This window comes from Talpa europaea (assembly GCF_964194135.1).
Source record: "Talpa europaea genome assembly, chromosome: 12".
Lineage (NCBI taxonomy): Eukaryota > Metazoa > Chordata > Mammalia > Eulipotyphla > Talpidae > Talpa > Talpa europaea.
In genome coordinates, this window is record NC_140079.1 from 87,271,043 (window position 1) to 87,292,404 (window position 21,362).

The window sequence follows — 21,362 nt, forward strand, 5'->3', positions numbered from 1 at the left end:
CTGGTGCGCCTAGGTCCTGCACAGACCCATGTACCCCCTGCTTTTCCTAGGACCTCCTGGAGCAGCACCAGGTGCTGGAAGTCGGCGGCAACACAGCTCGCCTGGTGACCATGGCCTATGCCCAGCCCTGGCTCCTGCACTCAGTACGGCTAAAAGAGGAGGATGTTGACGTTCACAAAGAAGACCCCCAGGCCAGACCCGCAGAAGGGTCTTCTAGTGAGGGCGGCCCCTCTCAGAAGCAGACACCCCCTTCTCAGGGTCCCAGGAGCACCAAGAGGCGTGCCAGCTGCGCCAGCACTGAGCCGGCGTGTCAGAGTGGAGAGCCTGACAGTACCCAGAGTCCCCCTGCAAAGAGGCCCACGTACCAGGATGTGCGTTTCGCCCCCAACCCTGAGCCCAGAGCAGAAGCGGGGGCAGAAACCCAGTTGCCTGCTCTGCCTGTAGCTCCTGAAGACGCGGGCACAGGGGACCCTCCCCAAGGAGCACCAGAAGCTGGGCAGGTGGACCAAGAGGGTGTTGGGGTACCCAGCTCCCTAGCCCACGAGCACCTGAACTGTCAGGGCCAGCTTCCAGAGGGCTCTGAAGATCCCAGAGGTACAGAACCCTGTCTCCACAGCTTCCTTCCCCCCACCCATTATCTCTCCTTGAGTGATTGACCCCACCCTGTCCTCCCAAACTGGGAACCTGCTTTAGCCAGGAAAGGGGCCTTTACTTCTGCTTTCCTTCCCTAAACCTGGAGGGGAAAGGTCTTGCCTGTTATGCTCGGTGGAGGGCAGAAGGCTGCAGTCGCTAGAGGCTATTCTGGAAAGCTGGGTTTACTCAGGCAGCCCATGTCAGGAAGTAGGGGCAGAAATCCGGGGTCGTATTCTGAGGGAATGGTGGGGAGTGCCAACTCACCTGCACTCTCAGGCCTCTTCACTCAGTCTCCAAAGTGTGGTTGCTCTGGGGCGGTTTGCCGAAGGACTTTACCCACACAGCTCTGTGGTCAGGGCTTCTGGAAGTAAGATGAGGTGCTCACTTGCCCCCACTGTGTGGGGCTCCTCAGCATCCTGGGAACCAGACCCCCCCCACCCCACACTTGCTCATGAGGTCCTTTCCAATTTTTTGCTTGTGTTTCATCAGTGGCCTCTGTGGCCCCACCGTGCAGGGGGGAGGCCGCGAGGGTCGGGGTTGCTGTCCTCTGGTCCACCGCTTGGCCCCTAGGCCCAGAGCGTGTATGGCCGCGTGAGAGGAGGAGACGCCTCCCTCACCGCGAGTCTCACATCCTGCCCTGCTGTAGGTGTGCTGGAGAGCGCCGGGGCCGGCAGCCTGTCCCAAGCAATGCTGGAAAAGTGAGTGTGATCCCATCTCGGGAGGCCTGGGGTGGGCTGGGGGCAGTGAGGGCCGGGGAGTCTGTCCTCGGGGCTCATGGGCATCCTTTGGAGAAGCCTGAGCCGGACGCCTGTTTGCCCACCCCACAGGGACTGCGAGAGCATCTCCTTCATCGGCCGCCCATGGCGCATCGTGGATGGCCACCTGAACACGCCGGTGTGCAAGGGCATGATGGAGGCGGTGCTGTACCACATCATGGCCAGGCCTGGCATCCCTGAGAGCTGCCTGCTGCAGCACTACCAGGGCGTCCTGCAGCCCATTGCCGTGCACGAGCTGCTGCAGGTGCGTCCCCCAGGCTCCCTGGCTCCCTGCTGTGCTGGGTGGGTTCTGCTGAGTGCAGCCTAGAGGGCAGCAGATACAGAGATTGGCTCATCTCTTCCTTGCAGAGAGCGGGCTCCTCAGGAGTCCCCTGCACCAGCTGTCCCTTACCACTAAACTTCTCTGCCTTCTCTGCCTTGTGGAGAGGCTGACCAGTCCATCCTCCATCAGGCTCTCTGCCCTTTAGCACTGTGGTCACCCAGGCCTGGTTCTCAACATTTCTCTCTCAGCCTATAGCCTCCCAACCCCTGCCCTGGAATTCTTGCCCCCTGGCTGTCCCTCGGCACGCTCCTTACTGCTGCCCAGGCTTCGTATCTGCGTCTGTAGGACCTTATGCTGACACTTGCTCTAGACTCGGGCTCCCGAGCCCACAAGGGCAGCCATTCAGTGAGCACTGAGCCCTGTGGGTAGTGGAGGAATTGGGGACCAGCTCATGGCTCCCGAGGGCAGCTGTCCTGGCTTGCCTGGATTGTTGGCCCGCACACCCCCAGCTCAGTGTCCCCGTGGACCCCAGCTCCTTCCTAGGAGCTGGAGGCTTGAAGTTCAGTGTGGAAGTTGGCATGTTTGGTCAAACAACCCCATCTGGAAGCCAGCTTTGGCCCATGGGAAGCCAGTCCATGGCCCTGGCACTGCACTGTCCCAGCGTACAGAGGCCAGTCACCATCTTCTCTCCTCTTGCCTAGAGGCCACGTTCAGGTGTCCCCTGTTCTAGGAAGCAGCTCCCGGTACAGAGAATAGGAACCATACATGCCCCTTTAAACCTGTCTGTGGTGTCTCCAGGGCCTGCAGTTCCTTGGCTGCATTAAAAAGCGCTTGCTGAGAAAGCCCGCGCCCGCCTCGCTCTTCTCCAAGCTGGAGTTTGAGGGGACAGATGTGCCCTGCAGCCTGCACGAGAGCGCCACGGTGTTCTACGAGCCTACCCTGGACTGCACCATCCGGCTGGGCCGTGTGTTCCCTCACGAGGTCAACTGGAACAAGTGGGTCCACTTATGAGGCCCGGGTGGTCACCAGGCCCCTTCTCCTGCCTCTGACTCCTGAGGAGGGAGCCAGCTTCACTGGCTGAGCTCGTGCCCTCGTGTGCATGGGCCGGGTGAGGTTGGGTGCTTACAGGACTGTGTCAAGCCTCCCGTCCCTGCTGTGGTTTCCCGCCTGGAACTCTGGGGAAGAGAAGCCCCCGTCTGCCTGCTTCTGGCCTGGGCCTAGGGACCCTCCTTTGTCAAACCTAGAGTCGGGGAGAGCAACTGCAAGGTCAGTCTGCTCTTCTCTCATTCCCGGGCTCAGCCTCGTCACCTGTTCTCAGTGGAGCTGCCTGGCGTTCTCTGTGGAACTTGGCTTGTGGTGAGTTTGAGCTTGGGCTTATCCTCCAAGGGCTCCCAATGTGGGGCTGCCATTTGGGAGCAGAACTGCCTGGCCAGCCCTGGAGCCTTGTGTAGGAACCTCGGTACTTCATTGTCTGCCAGCAGGGCAGGGACCTCTGGGTGCTGGGGTTTGCATACCTCACCTTCCCAACCACAGCCACCATGGCAGACTCCCTGTGCTCCCCAGAAGCCCAAGTGCCCTGAGAGGCTGGGCCCTAGTGGGTGGGGTGTCACAGTGGGGTGTGCCCTGATGCCAAGGGTTTCCTCAGTGATAAGCTCACCCCAGGCTAGAACTGAGCCACCCAAAGAGGAGTCTGCAGGCCCTTTTTCCGCCTGGCAGCCCCCCAGTAGGCACCTGCTGGCTGGAAGCGAGGAGTTCCTGTAGGCTTAGAGTTAGTTGGTTTTGTTTTGTCAACCTTTCCCCTCACTAAAAAAAAAACAATCTCCTGGCATGTATTTATTTTTTAATTAAAGTGAAGTAAAACGCATTTAGTTTTGTGTTTCTTAAGGAATCTTCGCTCCTCTGGGAGATTCCTTGCTTTTAGCTGCAGAACTGGCAGGAATGGATGTTCCCAGGAAGACTTCGGAGGGCCTGGGGAGAATTTTTTTGAGATCAAGTAGAAAATGAATGTGATCTGCTTTATAAACAAGTGTCGTTGCAAACCCTCTATCTGGGAACGCAGTGTGTGGTGGAAGGCAAGCAGATTTGGGAATCCATCTTGACTTTCACATCTGTAAGGGCAGGAAGGGCACACAGTGCAGGTTCTCTATGACCTGAGCAGACAGGGTAAAGGAGGAGTGCTGGAGCCTACTGTGGCTTTTGCAGGCTTTCATTGGGATTTGCCAGGTACACAGCAGGCGGGGGTGCTGGGGGGGCAGGGCGGGAGGCTGGCAGGCCTCCCAGCCCCCAGCAAGTCTCCACTCTTGTCTGGGCTCTCCGGCATTGCCTGGTGGTCTCTGCTTCTCTTTCCTCTCGTGGTTCTGCTTCTGCTGGCGTCTCCGTGACGCCGCCCTTAGAAGCCCAGTCTTAGCCCAGGTGCATCCCATCTACATATGCCCACACCCTACTCCAGGTGCCCGCCATCAGGACCACAAGGATCCACCATCCATCCTAATGGCAGGAGGGCAGAAAAGCCTGATACTTTACATACCTACAGTCCACCCCCTCAGGGTTTTCTGGCGGACAGTTTATATGTTAGACACACGTTTCTCTTGGCGAATACGAACACTGCAGCCACGGCCCATAAAAGTAGATAGTATACATCACAATCTAACAACAAAATACAACAGAACACAAATAAGTCCAGGCAGGGCACCAACCTAGTGGCAAAAGACAAGATTAGTGGCACCAGCAGATGATCCACCACTTCTGCTGCTGAAGGCAGTGCTCATGCGAGGGAGGGGAACCACTCAGACATCTGCCATCACACGCCAGGAGCCGTCAGGCTTCCTGGCCTTCTCCGGCTGTGGTCTCGGCCACAAGCCACACACCGCATCCACCCCCCAGGATACACTCACTCTGGGATTGGCGATTCTGTACTTTAGGGGTAATCGCCCAATCCTCAGGGTTTCTGTCTGTGGTCGCTCCAACACTCGGCTTTCATAGCCGCCAATGAGACTCGCAGACCCCTGCACTCAGGCCAACCCACTGCACAAGCACATGAGTCGGGGATTCGTGGATACAAGCTCCACATGCGGCCTCTCTTGGGTCCCCTCTTAGGCTGTGGGCTCCACCACAAGCCACGTTCCCCACCCGTCCCCCACGGGCGGGTTCCTCAGCTCCTCACCCTCACTCGACAATGAACAGGGCATCACCCACAGGTGATTTTAAGAGACTCACTGGCCTTCAACATATTTAAGCTGCGTAACAGCCGCTCATGGCTTCCAAATCTCAGCACCAGCTTTTGCCTTCTCAGTTGGCTTTTCCTCTGCCTGGCTGCTGGGCAGTATACAGGCTGCTTTTGGCCAGTGACGCCCACTGGCTACCCCCATGTAAGGGCAGGAAGGACACTGAGCAGGTTTTCTATGATCCAGCAGACCGGGTGAAGGAGTCAGAGTCCTTAGTGGGTTTTTGCAGGTCTTTTATTGGGGTTCACCAGGCATATGGCAGGCAGGGGTGCGGGGGGGCCGGGAGGCTGGCAGTCCTCCCAGCCCTCAGCAAATCCTCACTCTATCTGGGCTCTCTGGCCTTCTCTGCTTCTGCTTCTCTGCTTCTCTCTTGGCTTCTCTTTCGGCTTCTGCTGCTTCTGGCGTCCCCGTGACGCCGCCCTTAAAAGCACAGTCTTAGCCCAGGTGAATCCCATCTACCTAGGCCCACACCCTATTCCAGGTGCCGCCATCAGGCATGCATTCAGGACAGGGATCCATCATCTATCCTGATGGCGGGAGGACAGAAAATCCTAACATTTTTCCTTACCCTACACCCCAGATTCCCATCTCCTGGGGTGTACAAATGATACCATCCATCCCCAGGGCCCCCAAAATATAACGTTAACTTGCCAAGGTCCTCTGCCTTCTGGCGGGATTGTCAGTCCAAGTCCATTAGTTCAAGTCCATCCGTTTCCCTGCATCAGCACTGGTGAGCTCCGAATCGCGGTCCTTTCGTCCCTGACGATTCTGCCTCGGGGGTCTTGGCTGGTCCTCCCAGGCCGTCTCCTCTTCCAGGCGAGGTCTCATCCTGTAGCTCCCAGACCTTGTCCACCTCCTGTGCCGCCATGACGCCTCCAGCGTTGCCACAGGCTTTCGGTCAGCTACTCGTCAGTCCCTCCAGAGGTCTTTGGAGGGCTCCATACCCGTCTGTGTGGATCATCTTGCCGACTTACACCAAATGTGGTGGCAGGACGGGGACAGTGCAGGATCTCTAGGATTCTATGCAGATGGGGTGAAGGAGAAGAGCGTCCTACAGTCCTCAGTGGCTTTTGCAGGCTTTTATTGGGATTTTCCAGGTACACAGCTGGCAGGCCTCCCAGCCCCCAGCAAGTCTCCACTCTTGTCTGGGCTCTCTGGCGTTCCCTGGTGGTCTCTCTGCTTTTCTTTCCTCTCGCGGTTCTACTTCTGCTGGCGTCTCCGTGACGCCACCCTTAGAAGCCCAGTCCTAGCCCAGGTGAATCCCATCTACATATGCCCACACCCTACTCCAGGTGCCCGCCCTCAGGCCTGCATTCAGGACCGCAGGGTTCCGTCATCAATCGTGATGGCAGGAGGGCAGAAAAGCCTGATACCTTTTCACTTACCCTACATCCCAGAGCCTTAGTTATCTTGTTTGAAAAATGGGGATAGATTCTCACCCTCCCAGGAGGATGAGCTGAGGAACACCAAGTGCAGGCGCCTAATGGAGGTCAGCACAGCTCACGTCTGTGCCTCCTTGCTGAGGACAGTTTGGGCATGTGGGTGAGTGTAAGGTCAGGACTGGGCACAGGGCAGGTTTTCTGATCCCATGCAGACCGGGTAAAGGAGGAGTCAGAGTCCTCAGTAGTTTTGCAGGTTTTTTATTTGGGGTTCACCAGGCATATGGCAGGCAGGGGTGCTGGCTGGGGGGCTGGGAGGCTGGCAGGCCTCCCAGCCCCCAGCAAGTCTTCACTCTATCTGGGCTCTCTAGCCTTCGTTCTGCTGCTTCTCGGCTTCTCTTTCGGCTTCGGCTTCTACTGCTGCTGCTGCTGCTGCTTCTACTGCTGTTTCTGGTGTCCCCCCGTGACGCCGCCCTTAAAAAGCACAGTCTTAGCTCAGCTGAATCCCATCTACCTATGCCCACACCCTATTCCAGGTGCCCGCCATCAGGCATTCATTCAGGACAAGGATCCATCATCTATCCTGATGGCAGAAGGGCAGAAAAGCCTGATATTTTCTTTACCCTACAGTGAGACATGGCACATAGGATGCCCAGTTCTTAAGTGGAGAGATGGAGCTTCTATGCACACAGGCCGCATACCCCCAAGACACCCATGTCAGACAAACCCATGGTTTGTCTGTGCATGTCTGTCCTGTTCTCCCTTCTCGCCCTTTACCCACCCATCCATCTACCGGTCTGTCTGTCCATCCGTCCTTCCATCCTTCACTCATCCGTGCACCCACTCATCTATGCATCCATCCATCTATCCATCCATTCAGGGGCACTCTGCCCTTCAAAGCTCTGCACCAAGGACTTCAGGAACCGCACCACAGTCCAGAAACTATGAGCACAGATGCCTGTGGGGCCAGGCAGTAACAAGTGATAGGAAGGGGTCTTGAGTTAAATTTGAGGGGGTGGTAGGGACTGTAGAAGACTAACATGTGCTTACCCAGGGTGTAAAGGGATTCACACTTAGAAGGAAAGATTTTAAACAAATTAAATTAGCACAAGGGTGTGGCTCGATGTTCATTTGGTTCCTCCACTCTTAATTCTTTTTACCGCCTGAGTCGTAGTTAACTCGTTCCTTTCTCAGCACTTAAAACACTGCAGCTGTGACTGAAGCCTGCAGTTTCCTTCAGCTCCCAGATTTTTTTTTGCACTGGCTTACATTTTATGCACCCCACCAGAAAATGTAAACCTGTGATGCAATTTTATATAAGAGGTCCTATTAATATAGCATGCGCTGAACCCCTAGGGGCACCCCCAAGACACCCATGTCAGCACACAGAGAGCTGCCTCCTAACCAGGTGAAGCCTCCAGCACTGGTGTCCTGGGTCATCCCCTTTTCTGCTCACCACGCTGAAATTGCCTCCTGTTTCCCCCATGGGACCCCACAACGCCCTCTGGGGCTCTGCCTCTTCCTTCCTGAGAGCTTGTTCAGCCTGTTACTGCCAGCTGCCTCCCAGTTCCCCGTCCTCCCATCCAGCCTCACTTCAGAATGATGTCTGTCCTCTGCCCCTCACGGCCCGCCCTCAGCGCCTTGGTCCACTCTGCCAGGGGTTTCCAGATGTGTGCATATGTAGTATGTGTGTGTGTGGCATATATGTGGATGTGTGTGTGGTGTGCGTGTTCGTACGTGTGTGCACATGTGTGTGATCTCCCGGCACCGCCCAGTGCCTGAGTCAGGTCCACCCACTCAAGGAGAAGTCAGCCCTTGTTAAATTGAAAAGAACCTGCCAGTCCACCCGTGTCCTCATCACCATATTCCCACCACACAGCGTCACTGTGACAGTTGTGCATAAGCCTCCTGACAGCATCCTGGACGGCAGAGTAGGGGCCCCTCCCTCCCTTAGCCCACACTTGCCCAGATCCAGCCGACACCAGAAGGTGGCACCAGCAGCCCAGCAGCTTCGTTCCCTGCTGGTTCACCTCGGTCTCCTGATGTCTGTTTCTTGTCAAGGTTGAGACCAGCAAACGTTTTCTGGGGTGGGAGTGACTTGTCCATAGAAATGATGACAAAACCACATTTTCTGGCTGCTGGTCAGTGTGCCAGATGCTGCGTTTAGCACTGTAAGCACATTAACTCCGTTCTCACAGGCGCCCAAGGAGTTGTCCCATCAGCGCGCGCATCTCAGGTTGGAGGAAACCACACAGGAAGGAAGATAAACGCTGCGGCTTGGAAGCTGATCACTGGGTCTGCTGGGATTCTAGCTCGGGCCTTGGAGCCCTGCCTTCAGTGGGAAAGACCCACTTTCAGGGGTGGGGTCTGCTTTGGGGGACCCCTATGTAGCAGAACACAAAGGTTTCTTCTCTGGGGCCATCAATTTTTAAAATAAACCCTCAAATTGGTGGCCATTTTGCAGGAGGCCCCCACTACCCCTTGGTGTGAGCCATGGGGCCGGGGGCGTCGCTTACGCCACTTAAGACTTCCAGGCAGACCCCCAGCTCCATCTGCATGTCCCCCTCAGGCAGATGGTTTCTCCTGGACTTGGTCCCGCCCTCCCCCGCCCCCCCCACTGCCTTGTCCGTTGCTTCCCTGCAGCTTGGTCCTGCGGTCAGGCCGGCAGGCCCAGGCATTTGCTGCTCTGAGATGAGGCGGGGAATAAAGTGGATGGACTTACTGTGCTAGTGGGTGGACGGCAAACACCACACACCAGGGAAGGTGTGTGAAGCGCATAATAACTGTGATTGAAAGAGACAAGAGGAGGTCAGCTGCCCGCTGTGGCCCTGAACAAAGGGCGGAGCAGGTCCCCCTGAGAAGGTGGCATTTGAGCAACAACATGACTAGGCAGAGAGGGACTTGGGCTAGGAGGGTGGGCGAGGTGGTGAGGCCTACCACTGCGGGCGGCTCGCCAGCCGGTCTTGGCTTTACTGCCCAGCGACACACAGAGGCAGGGTAAGGCTAGAAATGTTGGGTGAATGGCACAGTGGTTTCCGTACCATGTACCTCAAAAGTCCAGGGGGCTATAGTCTTGGTTCTCTCTAGCACCTCCAGAGCTCTGCACACGGGTGCAGGGGCTGGGAGTGGGGAGAGGCATCTTAGTCCATCCTGACAGCTGAGCAGGCCCAGGAGACAGTGCACACCAGCTGGGGTCACAAGTCTGTGCCAGGGGATCACCCCTCCAAGAGCTGGGGTCATCACCCCCACGAGAATGCTGCATAGGCATCCACAGGTCAGGTTGCTGAGAGTTTCTGGCCTCTTGACCTGGGTTCCTTCCAGCAGAAATTGGGACTAGTCCACGCCGCACCTTCGTTGTCCAGTGGGTGTCCCTGCCCCTCGGAGCCTACGTGGAGGAGGGCTGGGGCGAGAGAACATGGCGTCTGTTCGAGGGTGTTGCTGTCTATCCTCCTGCCTCGAGGGAGAGGCGCATTAGCAATTCTGGCTGGATTTGGGGAGCAAGGATTGCTTTCACCACCTCCTGCGCTTGATACTCCTTTGCACTGCCAAGCCTTTGCTCAGCGCCTCCTGCTGCCTACACAGCCTAAACCCTCCCGCTCATTTCTCAACGGCGGGCGGGACACTGCCTCCTCCCTAAAGCACCCCCCTGCCCGGTCCCTCCTGACACCCCCTGGGCTGCTCCCAGGGGTTTGCGGCCCTGCCTCAGACCAGCCAGGAGGGTCAGTTGAACTGACCTCTTCCCAAGTCCGGGGTTGATAGCTACGTCAGGGTCATCGGGTTGATAGCTACGGTGTGATTATTTACACCCTGGGAATAAGCGAGCACTGCCAATCGCACCTTTTTTTTTTTTTTAAGATTTATTTATTTATGCATCCAAGAACTGGGGTACAGGCCAGAGGTGCGGTGGGGTGAGAGGATTCATTTATTGAGGGCCTACTATGTACTAGACTGGGGATAAAGCAGTGAACAAAAGAGCCAAAGTTGTTTGCCTCATGGAGCTTGAGCTTGATCTATCATCTTTGTCTCTAGCATGTTTAACTCCATCCTCCATCCACCCAATTATACACCACTCGTCCACCCACCCACCTACCCATACGGATGCACCCATCGCCCCCCATGTACCTCCTGCTAAGCCCTCCTCCTGGGTGGGCCATCTCTTGTCTCTGGCCCTGTGTTTGTGAGATGAGCCCCTTTCAAAGATGGAGTGGTTAAGGAGCCACACCTGGCCCAGGCTGGGGCCCCTCCCCCACCTCATCTACCCGAGATCTGGCCTCCGTCAGTCTCCCCACTGCTCCCCTGCCCCCTGGCCGGGAGCTCTGTCAGATCACTTCCCCAGGAGCCTGCCTGTGGCTCATGTGACACCTGGAGGCTATTGCCCCCAGGAAGGTGTGAAAAACCACAGGGGTTGGGGTGCAGAAGTGCCTCCAGGGCCATGTAGGGGAATGGTGAGGGCTGTTCTCAAGGGCAGGAGCTGTGGTTTCACACTCAGCTGTGTGCCACCTGAGCCTTACACACCCTCATCCCAGGTGGGTAGTCCCACTAGTAAAACCATCAGTGTTCTAGAACTTTCCAGCTTTGTGCCAGGCACTGAGGACTCTTGTGTTCTCTGTCACCCCATTTTACAGAGGAGTAACAGAGATGCTTTCAGCTTGACTTACTCAGCCTCTCAGGCCCCACCCTGCGGCCTGGCCTCTGGGGAGAACAGTGGTGGTTCCAGGCTGGGGATTTCCCTTCGCGCTCTGTGCAACAGTGACCGAATCACACCCTCAGCCACCTTAACCCTGTTTGGTGGTCTTGAAAAAGCACCTGTACATGTGAGCACCCTTATAGGGAAAAGATTTTTTTAAGTTTGAGTTGTGTACATTTATATCTAGTTCCTGTGCAAAACTGGTGTTTGGTTTCTTCAAAACAGTGCTAAGAAGTATTTTCATAGCTTCTTAATCCATATTTCAACAGGTTCTCTGACAAATCCTCCACCAGGAGGACCTGACTTCCCTTTAGCTGCCCAGGATGAGTAAATAAAATGCTGGTGGGGTGGGGAGGAGAAAGGGCGTAGATTCCTACCTGGTCCCTAAAATGTGTCAAGGGGAGGCCCAGAGGGGTTGTGCCTCCCTCCATGAGCACAATCGGTGCTCACTCTTTCACAGGTGCATAAAGGGAACTTTAAAACGGACAGCAGGAGCCAGAGAAGGAAATGGAGTGGGAGGAGGGTGTTTCTAAGAGACAAGGCCCCCTGGTTTCAAGTCTGGAACTGCCCCTCCCCCAGGGCTGGCCGGGCCAGCGGGCAGCCTCTGTGATTGGTTTCTCGCCCCCACCCACCTCCAGCACAAGCCTTGGGCCTGCCCAAGGAAGGAGGGTCTGTTCTGGGCTGCACGCTGCACGTGGGTGCCCTCACCGGTTCTCCCCAAGTTGGGTCAAATCACCGCTCCACCCACCATGGTCCAGAGGAAACTCCAGGCCAGAGAGGGAGAGTGACCGCCAAGGGAGGCACAGCCAGGAGGCATCAATCAGGATTATGCCCCACAACCCCTTAATCTTCCAGCCTCAGGCCGAGGTGCTCTTCCAGCCCCATCCGCTTCCCCATAGAAGGCAATAAGGAGCCGGGCAGACTTCTTAAAGACATATCTTTTTTTCTGAGGTAACATTTGTTTACATGATCTAGGAACTGGCTCACACCTGCTCAGTTAAGTGTGGACTTTGAGGCAGGACCTGGAGGGCTGGCTCGGTGCCTGTCTCAGGCGGGGTCCTGGTCCCAGCCTCTCAGCCCAGGGCCCACAGATGCCGGGAACACAGGGGGCTATTGTCATGTGCACACAGTCACGTTTTTGTGTGCACAGGGAGCTCGTGGAGGCTCACACACGTGTGGCCTGGGGCTCGTGGAGTGACCGTGGGCTTTGCATTGCCCACACATGGCCACTTCAGTGGCACCTGAGCCATAGCCATTTGTGTCAACAGCCGCCCGGAGACCAAGGGCAGCATCTTCGCTAGGCCCAGGTGACCATCTTGGCTCACACACCTGACCCAGGAGGGCCAGGCAGCCTCATTCACTGGCCTGGGACCCATGTCCCGAAGGCGGAGGCGCCATGACCACCCACTGGCGGACGTAGCTCCTGGGGGGCCCTTCGTCCCTAGGGCCGGTGAAGTCACACTCCACAGGGCTGCCGCAGTCAGAGCCCGCGAAGCCGCTGTCAAATGTGTCCATGTCCATGCCGGCTGCGGGTGAGCCCGCCTCACTGTCAGACACCCCCGAGGTCAGCTGGTCAGCCCAGGGCGGGCCTGGGGCCCAGCCGGCCTCATCTTCAAGGGGCATCGTTAACCTGTTGAGAAGGCTGCCCCGGGGACCCACCAGCTTAGCAGGGCCCCCTGATGAGACACAGCCACAGGACAGGACTGTGGTTCCTGTGCCCAAGAGAGGGTCCTCCGTGTCCGGACCAGGCTCCAGGCTGCTGTCCAAGTTCAGGGCTGGGTAGCCATCATCCCCACAGGTGCAGGGCCACAGGCAGGCCTCCTCAGCACCCATCACGGTCACCGTGTCAATGGACACCAGGCCGTAGGGCCGGTCCCGCTCCTGGCTGTCAGCTGAGCCGCCCAAGCTGTCTGCCAGGGGCACAGATGGGCCGTGGGCATCCGGCTCTGCCACCCCATCGGCTTCTACCAGCTCTGTAGTTTTCGGCAGCTCTGTGTGCTCTGGCCCCTTGGTCATGCTCTGTGGTGGGCAGTGGCGATACGTCGCCAGGGTGGACGGCATCCCTGGGCTCCAGGCTCCTAGCTCCAGGCTGGAGGCAGTGAAGGGTGTGCCCACCCATTTCTGTGACAGAAAAGGGTCATGAATGAGACTGGATTAAGGTGGGAACAGAGAGACAGGAAAAGTAGAGATAAGGCAAAGAGGCAAAGGGACAGAGAGGCCAGAATATGAAGAGGCAGATGGGGGTGGAGGGGTCAAGAAAAAGGGGCACCCCTGTCCAGGGATGGTCTCCACCACAGGCACTTCCTCTCTGGGCCTAGTTTCCCACCTGGAGCAGGGAGCCACCGTAGCCTGCCAGCTCACTGGTGGTACGAGGGCCATGCAGAGTTGAGTCCTGCATGGTGGGGGCGGGGTAGGCTGAGGGCTTGAGGTCTGAGTGCCAGAGCCCCCACCTGGCCCGCTGATTCATTTCCTCTAAGGTAAATCTGAAATCTCCTGTTTGTGTCTGCACTAACGGGGACACTCAGCTGGGCTGTACTAACAGGGGGGCACACTAGGCCTGGCAAACAACAGCAGGTGCCCAACAGGTGTTTGTTAATGAAATGAATGAGCCGAGTGAACCAATGACCCACTTGGAAAGGCTTCTGTGTGCTTGATGGGTAAGAGATGGAGCTGAGGCTGCAGCCCCCAAGCTTTGAGACCCCCCCCCGCCTCACCTGCTGGGGTCCCATCATGACATGGGGTCTCCATCCATTTGGCCAAGAACACCCCTGCAGGCCCTAGCCTCCGACTTGGGCCAACTTCCTCAAAAACTCATCTAAGAACTCGATGAGGTCACCATGACCGACACAAAGTCACTCGTAGCTGTGTGACCTTGAGCTAGTTACCCACCCTCTCTGTGCCTCATCTGTAGAAGGCCCTCACACAGGGCTGTGTGAAGAGCAAGTGAGCCTGTGTCTGTGGGGCTCCGGGCAGAGTGCCTGGCGCGCAGCCAGTGCCCTGTGTGTGTCTTGAACACAAAAGAGCTGTGGTGTTTGAGCAGCAGGGAAGCCACAGGGGAAAGTGGGAAGGCTCCCACGTGGGCTGGAGTCCAGGCTCCTCCTCTGACCCATAAAAACCACTTCTTGCTTTGAGCCTTGTTCCCTGTGTGTCCTCAGGGGCCACAGTGAGGGCGCTCAGGCACAGAGCAGGGGCCAGGCACAGAGCAGGCACTCGCCCAGGGCTCTAGTCCACACTTCCTGACTTCCAGGCTGGGCTAGTGTGTGGCTTCCCCTCCCACCGTCACCACATCCTCTCTGGGCAGCCCTCCCACTCTGAGTGGGTGCCAAGCAGTAAATGGGCACAGAGCAGCCGTGGGCGCCCGGGGTGATGGCGGAGGTGGCAGCCTGGTGGAGGGTTGGTGTATTTTGCAAGCAGCGCCCTACCCTTCCCAGACCCCACCCCACCCCCATATCTATGGCTTTTAAGTACTAGGAGGCCAATCTGTGGCTCAAGATACTGAGAACGCGTGGCTCCCCCCCTAACCTATCTGGCTCCTGGGGCTGGGAAATGCTGTGTGATCAAGCTAATTCTCACACCAGATCTGCTCCTGGGCCTGGCTGCAGGGCTGGCACTCTGGGAGGGCTTGGGATCCTGGCGTGAGAGTGCAGGGAGCTCCCAGGGAGGGTGTGAGGCTCCTAGGTGGTCACGGGGCAGGGGCACTCACCTTGAAGTCTCCTCTGTGGCCCACGTACAAGGGCTGGAAGAACCTCTCTGGGCTAGGCACCTGCACCCACACCTTGTTCCATAGCCTGGGAGGGCAGAAGCAAGTGAGCTACCCAGCTCCTGGAGGGCCGTCTGGCACCCCCATCAGGTGCTCCCCAACCCTGTACTGCAGGAGGTTCAGCACCTTCCAAGACACCTGGGGCACCTCCTGTCTCTTTCCTGGTCTCAATTTTCATGTCTATAAAATGGGAGCAGCTGGTTTCCTGTAGGTGCCTGCCCCGTGCTGGGCACAGGCTGCCTTGTCTGGCTCGGGGCAGGCAGGGCCACTTCACATTGCTAGCACCCAGGGGCACCCTGACAGCCCAGATTCTGTAGCAGGAGCTCTCCCTGTGGCCCCCACCTTGGCCTCAATCCCTAGATGAAGTTGAACAAAATGAGCTGGGGAGGCAGAGCCCCGCCCAAGCCAGCCACTTAGTGAGGGCTGGGCAAACAGTAGCCTAGACCAGGGGGGAGTGCTTTTCAGTGGCAACATTCAGCAGAAACAACAGTTATCACCCCCACCTGGGGACCCCCCATGACCCCAGGACTCAAAGCTCAAAATTCATTGGCATTGCACTGCAGCGTGCACAGGGTTCAAATCCCACTCTCCCCCTTCATAGGGGCCACTGGGCTGTAACTGAGGCTCAAGGCCTCGGTTTCTCCCCTTGTCAAATGGAGGCAAGAGCCGTGCTGAGTTGCTGAGGCTGCGGTGAGGGCCTGGAGGTCTGCGTGCAGGTGACTAGAGGCACCATCACAGTCAGGGTGGCAGGCATGTCCCCACCCCTGGGGGCTGTGGCCCAGGCTGACTCCCTCCCCAAATCCTGGGGCTCACCTCTCAGGCAGGTGGTTCTTCTGGACTAAGAAGAAGAGGGCAAGGGCTATGAATACCAAGAAGAAGCAAGCCATCAGGTATCTCTTTATCTCTGCGAAGGAAGCGAATATTGGGTGAAATGAAACCACCTTCTGTGAGAGGCTGCCGGGGGGTGTGGTGGGCAGTGGGTCCAGGCAGGGAGGAAATGTGCGGGGAGCTGCTGGCCTTGAGTAAGATGATTCTGGGTGCAAACCCTGCTCCCTCCTGCTTTCTCCAAGCTTCTTTCATCTCATCTGCAAACTAGGGGTGAGGATTCCTGCTTCACAGAGGGACCAGCAGGGGCAAAGGCCCTGCCAGGAGAAGCTGCAGGCACCCCACGCAGGACCTGGCCTGCAGGGGCTCCAGAAATGCTGCAGAAGGGGACTGTCCCCTCCTTCCAGCCAGGCTGAGCATCTCTGAGAGTGGGGCAGTTGCACCATTGGGCCAAGATTTGGTACAAGGAGTCAGGGTCCACCCACTTCCTACCCACCTTCCGACTGGATCTGAAAGACGACGGGGTCACTCCACTCGCTCCAGGTCCCCTGGAAGATTGAGCCGGGCTGGGGCCCTGCCCGCACCTGCAGCTCGTATCTGGATCCCTGGTAGAATTCCACAGGCTGGAGGGAGACGCTTCTCACGTCCACGGAGATCAGCTTCTTCTCGGGACTCTGCCAACACAGGGACACGAGGCACAGGGTTGGGGGTGCCCAGGTCACCGGCCTACTAGTCCCACGAAAAGGGCCGATTCTCTCCTGCAGTCTCTGCTCCCGCCACCAGAATCAGCCTGAGCCCAGTTCTGGCCACCCCAGTGTGGCAGCACAGCGCCGGCCTGCCTGGGCCGGATGCGTCGCAATGCTTGGTTCTGTTTCTGTCGAATCCCACTTGCCCAGACAATTGTGGGCACCCTCCCTGCTGGGACTGTGAGCATCCCAGAAGCAGCAATGGGCGCCCTGGGACTCTTTAACAGGCACATCCAGTCAGTGGACATGTTCAACAGCAGGTGTGCACGAGAGCCCCATTTTTGGAAGTGTTCCACAGCAGGCATCTTAGCAATGGATGCTTCTGGAAGTCTTCCAGCAGGGACATTCCAAAGCACAGCATTTGTGGAAATCTTTGCCTGGGACCATTTTAAAGGATGGGTAATTCTAGACTCTTCAGCTGAGATTGTTCTAAGTAGCGAGCTCTTCTGGAAGTCTCCAAGACGCTAAGCAGAGGACTCCCGTAGAGGCCTCTACACTTGAAACAACAGCGGTCCCTGCAACGCTGAGCTCTGTCGAGGATGGATACTCGCTTTAACTGTGGGCGTCCTGAGAAAGTGAGAGGGTGCCAGAGGACCCTGCTTCTGAGACGTCCTCTATTGTGACTATCCTAGCCTCCGGTGGACAGTCCTCAGCCTGGGGACAGTCTCTTTGGCAAGCTGAGGGGGAGGGAACGGGAGGACAAGGGATAGATCTGAAGGGGCCTCCCTCCCCAGGAGAAAGGGGCAGGGGCAGGGGTGAGAGGGAAGGAATAGCTTCCTCCAGGGGTGTCCTTGGCTTCCCAGCTCAGCTATGAGTGGCAAGCTCAGCTGCCCACTCCCCCGACACCCAGATGCTTGTGCACTGGCCCCCACTTCCCCGAGCTTCTCTGCCGCCTCACCGATGCCCAGAGGCCTCCCAGAAGCCTGTACTGCAGCTCGTACTGCAGCTTGCCCTTCAGCGCAGAGGCTTCCTCGCTGCAGCTCCAGGAGACGTTGTAATGTCCCGAGAAGGTCACAGTCACATTGAAAGGAGGAGAGGGCTTGACTTCAAGGAAAAGGGCAGAAAGATAAACCGGGTGAGATTTTGCAGCAGGGCAAGATCGGGTGCCCCACCGCTCATGAGGTCAGGAGGAGCAGACCTGTGTGCCCTCGGGTGAGCCCTGGGCTGGGTGCGGCTCCCTTGCTCCAGCCTCTCCCCTGAGCCAACAGCAGTGCCAGCAGGACTCAGAGGAGTTTAGGGGTCATGGCAGCAGGCGAGGGCCGACCCAGGGGGTGTGCGGCCCAGCCTCCTAACTTGGGGGGCTCAGGGTACTCACTGCTCTCGGCCAGGACAAAGCGGTCACACTCCTGGGAGTAGCCGCTGGACGGGTCTGTCTCGTTGACGATGAAAATGTCATCAGCCACGAAGGGAAACACATCCATGTGACACATGTACATGGCGTGCGTGGCATTGAGGGGGGACTGGCGGAGGCTGCAGGAGGTGACCTCGTCCGTCAGCTCTCCAAATGGGTCTTGCCTGCAAGGACAGGGCGGTCGGTCATGGCTGGAGGCTGGTGGGGTTCAGGAGGCAGGACCCAGGCAAAAGCCAGAATAGTGAGACTGGGAAGGATCGACCGTGCATCTGAGGTGCAGCTACCACAGCTGCCCCTCTCCCGGGAGGGTATCCCCCTCTCTGAATCACCCTCAACTTCGGAAACTTGGGTCATTCTTGCCTGGACTGAGCCTAAATTGGTTCCTGTCAAGGGCGCTAAGCCTGTCAAGGCTCCTTCCACCCTTCTGTCCATCACCCTCCGAACACCTAGTAAGTGTCTGTGACAATGGCCAAGATGAGTCAGAGGAACCCTACTTCTTGTTCTGAGCAGACTTCCCAGGAGGCTGTTGCTATGGTGTTGAGAGGATGCTCTGACTTTTCAGTTCTCACTGGGGAGAAATGATGGGCTTTGAAGTCTCTCCGGGAGTTCACCAGCTATTTGTTTTCTCATGTACATCTTCAAGTGCTGAAAACGACCACCTTTCAGTGCTGACTTGGATGTGTGGACTCAGTTGTCTGCTAAACATTGGCTGAAATAGCCACTTCAGCTAGTTGAGTGCTGTCCGAGCCTCTGACCTAGCACCATGGTGGCTGCCCGCCGGTACCCCTGGCCCTGCTGTCCTGCCGCCACTCCTCTTGCACAGTAACTAGGGGACCCTCAGAAACGCCCTGTCACCTGGGCCTGAAATCCTCCAGTGGTTTCTTACCACCCATCCAGTCACCTCTGGCTCCTGCCTGCCTCTCGCCTTCTGTGCTGGCGATCCTTCCTCACGCTGGGTCCCTCGGCTCTGGCCACACCGACCTCCTCGCTAGTCCTCAAACTCACCAGCTCTTCCCCTCTCCCCAGACCCAGAGCCTTTGCCCTAGCAGTGCCCCTGCCTGCAATACCCTTTCCCCAATTCACTGGCTGCCTCCTCTTCATCCAGAGAGGCCTGCCCTGACCATTCCCCCTTGCCACTTCCTCGCTACCCCACGGCCCAGACTCCTGTGCCTTACAGCACTCACTGTTACGAGCAAGCACGTGTGGGCTGTTTAAATGTCTGTCTGTCTCCCCAGCCACACCCCACTGCAGAACATCAGCTCTAGGACATCTGGGACCTTCCTGGTCTTGGGTTCTACTGAACCCCCAGTGCAAGCAGGAGCTTAACAAGCTGTAATGGATGGATGGATGGATGGATGGATGGATGGATGGATGGATGGATGGATGGAAGGAAGGATGGATGGATGGATGGATGGATGGATGGATGGATGGATGGATGGATGATTGATGCATGATGACAGAAGGAAAACCAACTATTCTTTATCCTGAGCACCATAGAGAACAAGATTTTCTCCTGATCAAATTCTATTCTGGCTTCTCTGAATTATTTCCTTATCGAGGCCTTGAGTTTTGAGTATGCGCGCCTGTTTCTGCATTGTCCAATTTGAACAAGAATCTTGCTAAGTCAGTTTATCCAAAATCCTCCATCCTCAGTATTTGACCAGGTTTATCCTCCTCCACCACCCCCAGGGAGCATCTGGGTTCCCCAGACAGCTGTTGTTTCCTCTCAATAATTTTCTATCTACAGACTCCACCCAGCTCCTTGGCTGCACATGCCCAGTTTTCCTTTCTGTGATCAGAATTGAGCCATCTCTCCTCTACTGCATGACCCCTAACATGATGATCTTGAATAAAGTCTGCCTTACCAATCTGTAACCAGGGGTAGTTCTGCCCCACTCTGGCCCTTCAGGGGCTACCCTAGTAGAGTCCCCAGGTCTGACAAGGCCTGGTCACTTACCAGGTTAGGGTGAGCATGCCGGGCTGGAAGGTTACTGTCTCCATGGTACAGGTGACCGTCTGGAAGTAATCAGTGTAGCAGTCGATATCTGAGCAGGCCCATGCTGGAGGGTCAGAGAGACAGAGGCCATGACGGGGAGGCCGCAGGCTGCAGGGAAGCTTACCCCTTGGCCCCCTCGAGGGCTGGAGGATGAGTGGATACAGGGGTTCAAGGACCCACTGACTATGGGGACTTGGGGGCTGCTAAGATATGGGCCTAGAGAAAGGAGAGCAAGGGAGCCTTTGCCACCTGAAAAATCCTTTGAATCCCCAACTGTCAAGGCTGGTTCTGGAAACAAGACTCTCTTAATGTGAACTATAATAAACTGAACTGGTCCCCACCCCACATTCTCCCTGTGAGCCCAGTCCAGCCACCAGGCCAGCACCCCTCCTGGCCAGGCTCCCTCTCAGGGTGGCTATCTTGAACTCCCCAGATTCAGGTGAACCCACATATTCTGAGAAGTCAGTCAACACTGCTGAAAATACTGGAAGCTCTGAAGGAGGGGTCTCAGTTTGACCGCAGCTGGTCTAAGGCAGGACACTGACCTCAGTGACACAGGGAGCCCTCTGAAGAGCCAAAAAACTTGCGAAAACTAAGAAACCGAAACAATTTTGTCAAAATATCTGTATTACCCGACTGCCCAACCACCACTAGGGAGGCACGGACTGCCCTCTCAGGCAATTTTGGTTAGAAGATTTAATGCCCTCCAACCCCCCAACTCTCCCATCCACCCCACCCTCCCAAAAGTACTGCTTCACTCTTTGTTCTAAAAATATAGATGCAATCATAATTAAATGTCTTTCAAAAGTTGACAAAATAACTTGGATAAGTTTTAGTTTTGCTTTGTTTTGTAAGGTTAAGTGCTACTACTGCCATTTCCACCCCCTCATTATTTACCAGAAATGTGTTCCTCTTTTTTAAGTGGATTCATTTTTACTGGCTTTTCCCTATTTTTCCTTGACTAATGAAGACCCAACAAGTGGTGGCACATTCTCTTCCTGGCCTATAACTCAGGGTCAGAAGCTGGATTCAGAGCTGAGGATACTGTGGCTGGAAATGTTCTTTAGTCTACCCTCTCACCCATCTTATAGATGAGGACACCGAGGCACCAAGACCTCTTGTTTTCCCTGTTCTGAGCTGCTCTCTCAGGAAAGGCAAAACCTAATCTGAGCTAGTTCTTTGCCACCACTGCCCAATACACACACACACACACACACACACACACACACACACACACAGCAGACATGGCTAATCGATCATGGCACAGTAGCCACATATTTGACAGGCATTGCTAATCGATCTCTACACTCTCTCCTGGGAATCTCCTTAGAGTCCTTCTCTATATAGTTCTCCCAGAGGCCACTACCATGGGATCTGAGTTGTAGAAATGAACTTCTATTCTAGGAGGAAGCTTTCTTCAGGGAGGAAATCAGGACCCTTAGGTGGGGCAACAAGAGTTACCTGAAGCACTTTGAGGACTGAGAAAGGAGCATTGATTTGGACAGTCCCTCAACCCAAGGCTGTAGGAGCTAATGTGTGGCTGTGTCTTCCCCCAGTTTGTATCCTGGTTACTCTCCCTCCAGGCTCCAGAATGGGGAGAGGAGCTGCCATTCTTGGGTACGCTCAAGGCCACCAAGGGACAAGGTTTGCCCCAAACTTGGAGTGAACATTGCGGAGAGGATGGCGGTCCCTGAACTCGCATTCAGGGAGCCTCAGGGACCAG

General features: G+C 56.5%; 2 protein-coding genes across 2 annotated transcripts in view; one reads left to right on the plus strand and one right to left on the minus strand.

Moving 5' to 3' along the window:
- GTF3C1 (general transcription factor IIIC subunit 1) overlaps positions 1-2,700 on the plus strand; it is a gene marked incomplete at its 5' end in the record, with an annotated part of 54,782 nt that extends 52,082 nt beyond the window's left edge. The window contains 4 exons of the mRNA XM_084251052.1: positions 51-594; positions 1,280-1,331; positions 1,461-1,653; positions 2,470-2,700. Coding sequence (XP_084107178.1) covers positions 51-594; positions 1,280-1,331; positions 1,461-1,653; positions 2,470-2,682 — 1,002 coding nt within the window. The 3' untranslated portion in view covers positions 2,683-2,700. The remainder of the gene's footprint in view (positions 1-50; positions 595-1,279; positions 1,332-1,460; positions 1,654-2,469) is intronic.
- Positions 2,701-12,314: 9,614 nt separating this feature from the next.
- IL21R (interleukin 21 receptor) overlaps positions 12,315-21,362 on the minus strand; it is a gene marked incomplete at both ends in the record, with an annotated part of 29,550 nt that continues 20,502 nt past the window's right edge. The window contains 7 exons of the mRNA XM_084250210.1: positions 12,315-13,082; positions 14,665-14,749; positions 15,535-15,625; positions 16,043-16,220; positions 17,191-17,336; positions 17,608-17,807; positions 19,601-19,703. Coding sequence (XP_084106336.1) covers positions 12,315-13,082; positions 14,665-14,749; positions 15,535-15,625; positions 16,043-16,220; positions 17,191-17,336; positions 17,608-17,807; positions 19,601-19,703 — 1,571 coding nt within the window. The remainder of the gene's footprint in view (positions 13,083-14,664; positions 14,750-15,534; positions 15,626-16,042; positions 16,221-17,190; positions 17,337-17,607; positions 17,808-19,600; positions 19,704-21,362) is intronic.